The sequence below is a fragment of the Xiphophorus hellerii genome, chromosome 7, assembly GCF_003331165.1.
Source record: "Xiphophorus hellerii strain 12219 chromosome 7, Xiphophorus_hellerii-4.1, whole genome shotgun sequence".
Taxonomy (NCBI): Eukaryota; Metazoa; Chordata; class Actinopteri; order Cyprinodontiformes; family Poeciliidae; genus Xiphophorus; species Xiphophorus hellerii.
The window spans coordinates 3,871,502-3,884,696 of NC_045678.1; the positions used below are offsets into that span (position 1 = coordinate 3,871,502).

General features: G+C 39.6%; 2 protein-coding genes across 5 annotated transcripts in view; one reads left to right on the top strand and one right to left on the bottom strand.

Moving 5' to 3' along the window:
- The window catches only part of f5 (coagulation factor V), a 19,749-nt gene extending 19,472 nt beyond the window's left edge, over positions 1-277 (bottom strand). The window contains exon 1 of the mRNA XM_032567755.1: positions 2-277. Coding sequence (XP_032423646.1) covers positions 2-162 — 161 coding nt within the window. The 5' untranslated portion in view covers positions 163-277. The remainder of the gene's footprint in view (position 1) is intronic.
- Positions 83-12,778, top strand: slc35a5 (solute carrier family 35 member A5). 4 transcript variants are annotated; one of them, XM_032567758.1, is made up of 10 exons: positions 83-182; positions 2,735-2,913; positions 3,078-3,176; positions 5,002-5,135; positions 6,178-6,245; positions 7,625-7,813; positions 8,563-8,763; positions 8,853-8,980; positions 9,577-9,845; positions 11,126-12,778. In XM_032567758.1, exons 2-10 carry the CDS (start codon positions 2,787-2,789, stop codon positions 11,192-11,194), a joined length of 1,284 nt encoding a protein of 427 aa, XP_032423649.1. In that variant the 5' UTR covers positions 83-182; positions 2,735-2,786; the 3' UTR covers positions 11,195-12,778. The 4 variants fall into 4 exon arrangements, with proteins under 4 accessions (XP_032423649.1, XP_032423650.1, XP_032423652.1 ...); XM_032567759.1 differs by lacking the exon at positions 83-182 and adding an exon at positions 1,732-1,874; XM_032567761.1 differs by lacking the exons at positions 83-182; positions 8,853-8,980; positions 9,577-9,845; positions 11,126-12,778 and adding an exon at positions 1,747-1,874 and having other exon boundaries at positions 8,396-8,612.
- Positions 12,779-13,195: the final 417 nt, after the last annotated feature.

Genomic DNA, 13,195 nt, shown 5'->3' on the forward strand with positions numbered 1-13,195 from the left:
CCTGTTTGCATCATTGGCAGAATAATTCCAGTTGATCTCCACAGCAGCGATGTAGTAGCGTCTCTCCCTGGATCTCTGCAGGTCCGCTTTAACGACCAGGGCTGCCAGGAGAACCAGGACGGGCAGGAGACGGTGAACTCCTATCCCAGGACAGAGCTTCATGTCTGGGATCAATCCTCCAGGTGAAATGCTGTTCGGTTCCACAAGTCTGTGGTCTAACAGAGAGCTGCGCTGTGTGTGTTATCTGTCACTGACACATGCACACACACTTCTGTTTCCAAACAGTATGTACCGGGGCAATGAACTGTGCCTCAGAGCAGTTTTTTTTTCTTGCTTTCTCGGTCTTGTAATTGAAGTCATATGTCCTTTATCTTGAGTCATCCCTGAGGTTGTACCCAGTCCCATCTTTACCGAAAAAGTCTCGCAGGAATAAGTGCTGAAGTATTTATCTAACCTCAGAATGTCCCTGGAAAGTCAGCCGCACAAAAATACACGTGCTGTAAATCTCGACTGGGACATTTAGTGGAAACATGGAGCCATAAAACACTCACGTGGATTGGTCTTCTGGGAAACAAACAACAATTTCAGCTCTGACTATGCCTATTCATACAAATAAATATGAAACATCTCTCAAAGTGTGTTTTCCTCAATGACTAAGGTAGTTCACTGCAAAATCACAAAATATTACAAAGTATTTCTGTAGTTTCTGGTGCACATATCTTAACACTCTTGAAATAAGACAAGCCAAACTTATAAGTAACTTTTCAACAAGTCATATGGGCTTCTTTAAAATCTTTAATATTGATGCAAAAGTACTAGTCCCACTGGCAGATTGTATTTCCTTGTTATAAGTGAAATAATCTGCCAGTGGAACTAGTAAAACTGCTGAAAGTCTAAAATAGACTTTTCCAAACCGTTCTTAATAAACCCCCCCCCGCCCCCCCCAAAAAAACATCATAATCATGGCTGTCATTTGTTCAAATGAATAAATTTAAACATTTAAATGAATAGTGGAACTGAATATTGTAATGTGTGAATCTGACTGGATTCAACATGACAACAAGTCAAGATTAAATATAAGAACATTTTGCAGTACCTGGGAAGTATGTGGATAAAAGCCTGAAAACGATGTACAAATGAAATGCCCTAATAACTTAGAAGGTCCTTTCCTACATCACCGCTTAATTAGTTTTAAATTTGGGTAACTTCCTGTTTGACTCGTGATGCTTTTTATTTTGAAGGGACAATTTCCGGTTTAACTCTTAGAGCAAAGTTAGCTTAACGGTAAACCAGAAGATGTAACGGAGATAGAGATTATAAACTGTATCTTATCACCCCCCCTTGATAGAGACAATAGGTATGTTTATAAAACACGTAAATAAGTACATGTTTCAAATATTGTGTGACTTAAACTGTAAAATTACATAAAGATGATGTATTTTTTTTAAAAACAGCTTTTATTTAATCCTCTTTGTATTTAAAAACACTACAGAATTCTAAGTCATTTTGGCCATTAAAATAAGAACCTAAAGAGCCGCAACAGAAATGAAATGCAGTTAAATAAATAATTAAACTCAATATTTGTGAACGTTCAAATTAGCAAGTTATGTTTTAGAGTAAAAGCAGATCCACTGGGCTTTCCAACAGAAAAATGTCTTTATAATGAATATATTCAATGTCATTCCCAACTCAGTTCCATCAAATGCAGCAAAGGGTAGCTGAGAAGAGTTAGCAGCGCGCGCGAGTCCTCGCTGCGTGACGTCACCGCGCCAGCTGCGTCGTGAACGCGTACTCTCCCTAACAAGGAAGTCGTCGGTTTGTTTTGACGGAATAAGATGCTTCAGCTATGCTTCGGATAAAGGCAGCAACAAGTGGTAGGTCCCTGTAAAAATGGAGACATCTTTCAGTTCGTACTGGTTGAACTGCTACAGAAAATCTGACTTTATTCTAACTCCTAATATAGAACTACAGCTGTTGTCATGCTAAGTTAATGCTAACTAAACGGCGAGCAGCTGGTACAAAGAGAAAGGAAAGAACAGGAAAACACCCACTATCATTTCTGTTTTACATGATTAGACGGGCGTTATTCCCTTAATTATGTTTAAGCTGTTTTTATAAAATTCTAATAAATGTGATTATTCTTTCATAGATTTATTGGTTTTAAATGTAGATTGAGAATGGCTAGCTGTCTCTGTCAAAAAGCCCAAAGCTAAACTCGACTGTGTAGTCCTGGGTCTTCAACCAGGGGTGTCCACAGTGCGGGGCGTGGGCCATTTGAGGCCTTTGGAATAATGTCGTGTTGATAAATAGCAGGCCTAAAAGTTTGTCTTAAGCAAATTTCATGACATTGTGTGACATCAGTTCAATTCAATCGAATTCAATTAAAAAAGATGCTTTATTAAACTCGGAGGGAAATTATATGTTGTAACTCATCCAAATCTTCAAAGACTGGACTCCAAAGACTTGCCACGCTCACACGAACTATGTCTGGTGAAGAACCACCAGTTTGCCAGTGTTTCAGTTATTTAAAACCAAAAAAACTCAATCAACAATTATCGATATCGACTGATATGAAACCCTCATGTCTTGATAAGTTCTTCAGCCATACCATCTAGCCCTATGACCACATAATCCCGCTCTCATTTGTTCCAGCTGCACTGACGAGTTGTGACCAGTTGAATTTTATCGTCAGTGTTGCAGTCATAATCCAGCAGCCTGATTGTTTGTGTGACAGGTCTGAAGAGGTGAACCCAGAGCAGCTTCCTGCGCCCGAGCCAGCCAGAGCCATGGTGAGCTGCTGCCCCCGCCCCAGGCTCTGCTCCCGCTCCTCGGCCTACACGCTCGCTCTCGGCCTGGGCTTCGTTACCTTGGGGACGAGTCGCATTGTGCTGCTCAAGTTCTCAGCAAACGCCGGTGAGCGACAGGATGTACATTTTTAAACGTAACACTGAATGACAATAAACTCTGTGTCTATGTAAGAGACGGTTGTCTCCAGCAGGGGCATCCACAAAAAAGATTTGATCTCTTTCATTAGTAATACATCTCGCTGCTTATTTTTATTTCTACTTTATTTTCAGAAAACAAGTATGACTTCCTCCCTGCATCTGTGAACCTGCTTGCTGAAGCTCTGAAGCTGCTCTTCTGTCTGGTTATGTCAGTCAGAGTGATAGTCAGAGGTAAAAACATCGCTGTCATGGTATTTACTAGAGATGCACGTTCCAATATCGATATCTGTATCGGTCCCGATATAGAAAAAAATTCCAAATGGGGTATCGGTGACAATGTTCTCGATCCATAAGGGCAGATCTATTCTATCTAATTCTGCACTGTGTGCTCTGAGCGACATTATGCTTTATTATTTATTTTACATTATATTTAGAATTCTTAATTTCTCTTTCTGAAAAAATTGAAAGAATGTTTGTTGCAGTTTATTTTATACATATTTGACCAACGTAGTCAACCTGTTGTTTTTGTTTCTTTATTTATTCTATATTCACTGTTCTATCCCTGTTTGCTCTGACTGAACAAATTGAAGTTGTGTTGTTTTTGTATGTTTGACCAAGCTTGTGAAGCTACTGGTGTATTTAAGTGTGCTGTTCTGATGCAGAGTTATCAAATAACTGGTCAATTCCGTACATCTATGTTTTGTTTTAAAAAAAAAAACCATTTTGTTTAAAAATAGAAATATTTTGAAACACAGCAATTTGAGTAATCAATTCAGCAATACCGATCTGTATCAGATCGGTATCAGCCGATACTAAACCTCAGATATTGGTATCAGTATTAATAGTGTAAAAATTGGATTGGTGCATCTTCAGTATTTACAATGGAGAACAGAAGTTTACATTCACTGAATAAAAAGACACACACTGCTTTCTTCAAATCAAATCAAACCAAACTCCTCTTGCTACAGGACAGAATCATCAAAATTGCTTCTGTGTACAAAAAGCCACAATAATGAGAGAAAGAATCTGCCAGAGATTCATAAATTAAGACATTTTGTGCTGCTTTTCTGCTGTGTATGTGGGTTTCCCTGCCATTTTTATCACCAGTCTCACTGTTCACTCCTCTTGTCACCTGACACATCTGATGAGTGTGTCACTTTGACTGTAATCATATAAGTTTTAGAGAAGTTGTTTCTACTTTTGTGCTCCATTTCAAGTCCTGAACATTTTGACACTCTGACATTTGTTTCACTCATCATCTCTGTCCCATATCTCATAGACTCATAGTGTGGATGTGGCATGTTTTTATCATGCTTGTGTATTCCAGGCTGTCTGGCTTGATTCTGCTTAGGGAGAGGCTTTCAGCAGATGTCTGTGTCTGAGGACAGATAACAGCCTAAAACTCACCATGTTTTCAGTCAGCTAATTATTAGCCACCAGGCTAGTTCTTATTACATTTGCTTGTTTGTTCTTTAAAGAAGTAGAATCAGATGGGCAAATATGAAGATTATTGTTGTTTGAGTTAAAAGTAGGGATGCACCAATCCACTTTTTTCACTCCCGATATCGATATCAGAGGTTTAGAATCAGCTGATACCGATCCCATACAGAAAAACATTGCTGTATTGATCAAATTTTTTGTAAGCACACATAAATGTATTGAATTACAAATTTATTTGATAACGTTGCACCTGTACAGCACACCTAAATACACCAAACGCTTCACAAGTTTGGTCAAACATGAAAAAACATCACAACTTTAATTTGTTCAGTCAGTGCAAGGAAGAGTATAAGATAGATACATATAATGTGAACTAAATATCTATAAATTATATCACTCAGACCACAAAGCATAGAATTATACTGAATAGATCTGCTCTTATGGATTGGAAGCATTGTTACTAACAATTTGAGTTTTTTAATATATATGTCCTGATATTTTAAAAATATAGGTGCAGCTCAAGTTAAAAGTAAAAATGTTGCATTAAAAATTCATACCAGAATGTTGTGTGTGTGTGCGTGTGTGCGTGTGTGCGTGTGTGTGTGTGTGTCCTCAGAGGGACGATCATGCAGAGATCTGGGCTGCGCCTCCAGCTCCTCCTTCCTGATCTCCCTGAAGTGGGCCGTTCCGGCGTTCCTCTACTTTCTGGACAACCTCATCATCTTCTATGTGATGACCTACCTGCAGCCGGTGGGTAAACGGTCAGATCAGGATCCTCATCACACACTCTCAGGGCCGGACTTACAGAAATGTGGGGCCCTGGGCTGGAGCCACTTTTGGTGCCCCATCTTATATAGGCAAATTCGTCTACTATTAAAAATTACAGCACAACAATACGTAGTCTTATGCATGAACTGATGCATGGTGGGTTTAATACGTTCCCTGAACAGCAGCTCCATATATTCCAAAAAAAATTACTATAACTTCTTCATTTTCAAATACTTGAGGATTATTTATATTCGGAAAATTCCCAGGCTTTTAGTAAAATTCAAATGGTTGTAGAATCATTTGATATGGTTCTACAACTTTTATATAAAGTACAATACAACACATATATTCATTTAAGCACAAATTTAAAAAGTCTTTGGTGCCCCCATAAACACAGCGCCCTGGGCTACTGCCCATGTAACGCCTTTCTAATGTCTGGCCCAGCACACTGTGCCTTCCCAATTTATTATTTTTTTTATTGTGTGTATTTTGTTTTATTTTGTGTATTTTATCTTTTAATTCAATTTTGTGTATTTTATTTAGCTTTATTTTATTTTAATTTGTGTATTTTATTTGTTTTGTTTTATTTTATCCAGGCTTTATGTGGTAGACCAAGTTGAGCTTTACTACAGTGGAAGGAAAACAAATTATTGCTTTTCTACAATAAAAATCTTTAAAGAAGTGTCTTTTTAGCCAGCCCCCTTTCACTCCAACACCCCTAAATAAAATGAATTTCATCCAATTGGCCTCAGCGATATGTAAACCCAGCTGTGCATATTTTAGCCTCTGTAAATCCAGCTTGTTTCTGAACTCAGAGGTTCTTTAGAAAACATTAGTGAACAAACGGCATCATACAGGCCAAGGAACCGTTTCTCAGGTATTCAGTGTGATTATTTGTGGAGTAAAGCCAGAGTTCCTCCTGTATGTCAGACCTCGATCCTTCATTCTTTTCTTTCTGAAGGTCTTGGTTTGTCATTCTGCTCCGTGACCTGCAGTGACTCTGCTGTTTCTCTTGTTGTTCCAGGCCATGGCAGTGCTGTTCTCCAACTTTGTCATCCTGACCACAGCTGTTCTCTTTAGACTTGTTTTAAAGTAAGTGGCTCAACTCAGCATTTCCCTGTTCATTCCTACTCTAAGATGTGAATATTAATTCAGAGACAAAAGGCATTCTTGCATTCATGCTCTATTGGTGACCTGTGAAAGGTGTCTGCTTAGCCTTAAAAAACCTTAAATTACTGTCTAAATTTAAGGCCTTAAAACCTCCTAAATTCATTACAAAATGTAAGTTGTCAGATTAGTACGGAAGAGATTTAGGGCCACCGAAAAAAAAAAAAAAAAATTCTGACTTTAAAGTCAGAAAGTCAGAATTCTGACTTTAATCTCAGAATTCTTTTTTTTTTTTTTTCGGTGGCCCTAATCCTCTTCCGTAGATTAGGACAACTTACATTTGTCCAAAAGTAGTTGCCAACATACCTTTGATAGCCAGCTAGCTGTTTTGCACCTGTCATGTGTATTTGCAGCTTTATCACCATTTAAATGGACGACATTCATTTTTGCCACTGGTTCAGTTCTTTTTTTTTTTCCATTTTTTTCTCCGAAGAGTTTTTACGGTTCTAGTGGCTCGTATTTTTTCTACAGTAGGCTGACAGGAAACAGGGAAGGAGAGGGGGGAAGACATGTGGTAAAGGTCGTCGGGACCGGGAGTCGAACCCGCGACGTCCGCGTCGAGGACTAAGGCCTCGAAACGTGGGGCGTGTTAACCCCCTGCGCCACCACAGCACGCCCCCCACTGGTTCAGTTCTGTTCACATCCCCATATGTGGTTAGACACATTCTGCCCAAAAGAAAAAAAACTTTTCAGCCAGGCACTATGGGGGATATGGCTATAGAGCCATATGCAGCATGAAAAACACAAATCCGCTGCCAAGAGCCACAAACCTCAGAAATGTCTGTTTTTATTAGTATGATTATAATACAGCAGAATTTCCTCATCAGCCCTTATATTTATAGTTTTTTCTGTCTTAAATTTCAAGCTGGCATTAAAAAAGTTTTAAAAAGTCTCAAATTTGACAGACTGAAACCTGCAGATACCCTGTTGCTAGCTAGCTAGACTCTTTGTGTCTATTATATCTAAGGGCAACTTTATCCAGAAACGACACAGTTTTGGTGCCCTGGTGTGGCTAAAGCTCCCTAGAAAATAATTTTATATAATCTGATTTTTTTTTTTTTGCACATTTCTGTCATGATGCAGGTATTAAACTACATTCATAACAGCCTTTAAAAGGTCTTAAAAAGTCTTAAATTAGAGCTAGTGAAGCCTGATCTTACCAATCTACAGCATAAAGGGTGCTATAGATTTCTCTTAATCTTGTGTTGAGCATCTTCAGACTGACCAGCTGTCGTCCCAGTGGAATAAAACCATTATGATGGAAAGCTTCAGCTTCAGACGGACATGTTTGGTTTTTCCGTCAGGAGACGCCTGTCCTGGGTTCAGTGGGCTTCTTTAGTTATCCTCTTCCTGGCCATCGTCTCCTTGACAACGGGATCAGGGGGCAGCCAGAGCTCCATAGCAGTGCCAGCCCTTCACTCAAACCCGCTCTCCACCCCGTCCAACTCCTGCATCCTCTACACCCAGCTCCTGGAGCAGATGAAAAACAGCAGGTAACGTCACTCTGATTTAATACAGAACGTTTCACTGAAGAGGGACAAATGAGAAAGGATTTGATCGATTGGAAGCAAAAAATAATAATCTGAGCTAAAAAAATATACTTTACTGATCCCACAGGGAGGTTAAATACAGAAGGAGGTATTCCCACATGACGTTGGAAGCAGGTGACTGAGTCACATGAAGTAACCCAATAGAGGAAACAATAGTTCTATTCAATATGCAGGGGAAATACACTAAAGTAGCAGCAAAACTAAAAACAATTACTGGTTGATCTGTTTCATTCAGAAATGGCAGCCCAGGTTTTCCCTCAGTGTATTATAAGCCTGGAGGGCCACCAGGCTTTGCTTGCCTCCCCACCAGGTTAAGAGTCATTTGTTTATTTTAAATGGGAGTTTTTATACACCAGTAACATTGACAGTAAAGACAGATTAAGTTGGATTTATAGCTGATACACCAATTGCACCGTCCCTGCATCTGCCTGTTGGCTTCACACACTATTTCAAAATTACAATTCCTGCTTATGTGACTCAAAATTTTGTAACTTTTAACATTTTTTAACACAAAAACCCCAATAGCCCCCACCACCGGCCTTAGCAGGGGTTCTGAGGGAGGCTCTGGTAGCCATCATAGATGGACCAGTAAATGGATCGTTTCTTGACTGAGAAAAGACCCGAGAGAGCATGGGGCCACCGTCTCCAGGGCTTGTACTCCTGTGGTGAGAGTGTCGTTGGTTGCTCGGCAGCGCCTCCAAGTCGTGGACGTCGTCTCTGCCCGGTCAGGCCTGGAGGGACCGGATGGTGGAGAAGCTGCAGACTTTGGGCGTGGGTCACGTCCTGCTGCTGCTGCAGTGCTTCATTTCCGCCATGGCCAACATCTACAACGAGAAGATCCTGAAAGAGGGAGACCAGCTCACAGAGAGCATCTTCATTCAGAACAGCAAACTGTGAGGAAACGCTGAACCGCAGGAACGCAGTGTGTGTGTTGTGGTGTGTGTGTTGTGGTTGTTCTCACCTGGCCGCCTGCTGTCTGCAGGTATGTGTTTGGTGTGGTGTTCAACGCTCTGACTCTGGGGCTCAGCAGCGAGGCGAGAGGACTCACCATCCACTGTGGCCTCCTCCACGGACACAACGTCTACTCACTGGCCCTGGTGCTGGTCACTGGTGAGGACTGATGGGTGATGCTGCTACTGCTGCAGCGCTAACGAGCAGAGATGCTGATCTGCCAGTGTCTAGAGATTCAATTCTGATTTTTAGGGTCACAATTCAACTTAAACAAGTTTTGATTCAAAAACAATTTTCGATTCAGAAGCTATTTTTTTATTTCAGAAACCAACTTTTCCATTGTCAAAATTCTGTTTAAATTATGTCACTGACAAGAGTGTGAACAAATAGAAGATTTATTTAAAACAGTTATTATGTCAATTGTATGAAATTTCATCAGTTTATATTTAACCAAAAATAGATTTGTTAATAAAATTCTGTAAATTACTGTAATTTACCATTATTAGTTTAGTTTAGCTTCATGGCTTTTTCTTACATGAAAAATATAGAAGAATGATTCAAAATACATACATTATCAAAGTGGACGCATAATGCGATATGCAATATACTCCCAAATATGAGCATCAATGACAATTTCCAGGACTAGGAATTGCATTTCTCAATAGTATCAATTTGTTTTCTTCACCTTTACCAATGAGCCTCTGGTTCTCCTCTTCCTCTCCTCCTTCTCCTGCTCCTCCCTCTTCTCTCCTCAGCCGCTCTGGGCTTGTCTGTCGCCTTCATCCTGAAGTTCAGAGACAACATGTTCCACGTGCTGACAGGCCAGATCACCACCGTTCTGGTCACCGGCTTCTCCCTCTTCCTGTTCGACTTCCGGCCGTCGCTGGACTTCTTCCTGCAGGCGCCCATGGTCCTGCTGTCCATCTTCATCTACAACGCCAGCCGGCCCAGAGACCCCGAGTACAGCCTGCAGCAGGAGAAGCTGCGGGTCATCAACGGAGAGGTGTTCGAGAGGTCCAGAGGGGTAAGCAGCTCGCCTCAGGTCAGCAGGCAGCTACACGCTCAAACACTTTGAGCCAAAGCTTTTCACAACTGAGTGAAGTCTGAGCAATTAGACACGAGAAAGGTCTAAAACATACAGAGAAGAAGGTTTTACACCTTTACCAACATTTCTTAGACATTTGTTTTAATCTCTTTCATTTACTACATGTTTTTGAAATTATTTTTATCCATTGTAATTGTTTATTTAATTTATTAGGCCTTCGTAGCCCTTTGAGATCTCAAGACTTAAAAGGCATTAAAAGTAAAATCTATTATTATTACCTTTGTTAAAAGACGAGAAAACGTTCAACAGGGGGGAAATCACTGAGAAATGGACAAAGACAAAACGGAAACTAGTTAAAGTCACAATGAGAAAGCAGCCTAAAAACATTCTGAGTTTAAGAGTTATGGTTTGATTAAACTAAATCTGAAATATCTGAATTCCAAAAGATATATTTAGCGTAAAATCATAAATAAATAATCACCAAAGCAACACCATGCATGATGTGAAATATGGTAGTGGCAGGATTTAGTTTGTGGTTTAAAAGATTTTGACAAATGTTAGTGAAAAAAAAAACAACAACCCATGACCAATAGTGGAACGGTGATAAAGAAGAAAAAAGCTTTTAAGAAAGCAACTTTATGTAAAAATTGACTTTTTTGAGCTTTATATCATGTTATATTGTTATTCCTTCATTAAAAACATTCATGGAGTGTTGCTTTGATTCTTTCAGGCATGTTGAGAAATCCTTTAGTCTCCATGGCAACCATTCAGCTGTGCAAAACACCTGGGTGGGCTAGCTCAGCTTTAGAGACAAAGCTCCTCCTCTGAGCTGCAGTTTCCAAGCTTCCATATCACAGGACAGCTCTCCCCCAATCAGCTCCTTCAGACTAGCCAACAGTAATTAGCAAACACCTGGTTTAACTGAGCATCAGCTGAGCTCATTATAGGAGCCACTTCTCAGTGCAATGCTGGTAAAAACATTGTTAAAGGGTTAATAGAGGAGCCATGTTGTGATGACTTCCTGAAGGCGGAGCTTCAGGAAGAGCAGGAGCTTCTTACAGAGACAGAGCCCCAATTTAGTTATTTTTTCCTATTTCCTCAATAGTTTATGCACTGAACTGTACAGAATATGTCAGATTAAAAGGGTAAAAGTTTTTGAAATGATTCATCAGGAAACCACTGCATAGTTTACGCCGTGTGGATCCAGTGGGATGAGTGTCTAAACACATCCTGTCCTCTGTGTGTTCCTGCTGCTGTAGGACGGCGAGGAGCTGGAGCTCCTCACCAAAACCAACACCGACAGCGAGTCTGATGAAGAGTCTCTGTAAATTCTCGAGTTCGGAGGATAAACCGCTGCTAAAGCTGCTCTACTCAGAAGTCTGAACCTCGTCACCCGGCAGGATCTCTGTCTGTTACATTTGAACTGAATAACGGTGAAAAACGGCGCTGAGCGTGAGGTTCTAATTCACATTCTGAAACGTGCCTGTTTGTACATGAATGCTGCTGTTTAATGTTGTGACACAGGAGTGAGACTTAAAAAACAAATTGAACAGCACTTAAGGATCATTAACAGGTTTTCTTTGTAAATATTCCTGTAATGCCTCCAGCTGTTGAGCCAATCATGAGCTGGGATTGAGATCCTATAAGACTTTGGACTTTTGACATTTGGAAAAGTTATTTAATGATCTATGGTTTAATCCTGTGATGTACATTGTAGGTTTTAATCAGTTCATGCTGAGTCGAGTCATTGGTGGCTCTGTAGGGATTCATAAAAAGGAAAAAAAAGGGAAGTGAAAAACAGGAAGCAATGGAACAAAGTTCTACATTTTTCATCAGATGGCCATCTTGCTTTGTTTGCCGGCCTAATGAAACCACGCGTTACGTGGGTCTAAATGTGAAGAAGTGAAGGGGACTTGGTGGAACATCAAGTTTGTCCCACTTTTTACATTTTCTGTCTTGAATTTTCTGAATAATCAGCGTGTATATTGGGATCAAAGGTGTGGAATTTGGATTTCTGCTGCATCAGGATGGGGCCCCTTACTGTTCCCGCGATGTCACCACATGATTAAGAATCAACTACTTGGAAATTCTATTTTATTGTGCTATGAGCCCAAATGTTCAAATTCTTTGGCAGTTTAATTAGAAATTAAGGACAAGCTGCCAATTTCATTTTTTCCCAGTATTTGTTATGCTGAAAGCGAGTGAATCTTTAACAGTGCAGACATTAGAGAGTACAATGAGTTGGACACAAAAACCTCATTTACCAATAAAAGCACAAAAACGTTCCTGTTCCCCAAAATTCCTTGACGTGAAAAATGAAGCAAAAGCGTTTCAGTTCATCAAATTTCTGTGTGCTCACATGTGGAGCAGAACTCTGCGTTTACATTTTATGTATATCTGATCTGAGAGCGTTCAATGAATCGGCTTCAAATCTGCTGCAGCTTGACCATTAATGTTCATTTGGTGGATTAAACTGCGAAATTCTATAAAATTGATCTTTCTCTTAATATCGTTGATGCCTTTGAAATATGTATGTCATTTATTGTGAAATGATTTTTTTTGTTAAAAGAAACTTGCTGAAGCGCAGTGGAATTTTTGTGTTAATTCTTTGTTTTAAAGAAAAAAAAATCAGTTTTATGTTTGAAGAACAAACAAAACAATCTTTTCAACATGGGTTCATAATTAGATAAATTATTTTAAGCATTTTACTTTGCTCACAGCTTTAGAACATGTCGTCTTTCAGATTTTCCCATTGGCGCCTTACCAAATCAAGCCAGTAGGGGGTGGTACTCCTTAAGACGTTGCTGTGTGCACAGCTCACCCAGAAAAGCTTCAGTAATTCATGATCATGATTCATCACTTTATAAATTGTGAGCTAAAATTACAGTCAATAAATGATTAAGTTTCATGTCCTTCAATTGGTCTTTTGGTGTATAAAGAGTTCATTTGTTTTTCTGGCATGTAAATATAACCCTCTTTCTTTCCTCAATATTCATATTACTGAAGGGATATAAATCAGTTAGGATGCTACTTTTACATTATAAAACCAACTTTTAAACCAAGTTTCTCTGAACCAGGCAGTAAAAATTTGAAATGACTCAGCTAAACATGGTCGCTGCCTGCTTCCAAAACATCCACAAACCCTTTCCCTGCCCTGTACTTTACCGTTGGGATTGCTATCTCTGGTCATTATGGCCAAGCAATTTGTTTTCATTTTAGTTTTGTCAGATCACAGGACACAAGATTGAGGCTTTTCTTAAATCTGTTTTTTTATGTTTTCTTTTGGTTAAATGGCTTCCTCTTTGATGGTTAGGGTTAGGGACAAAATT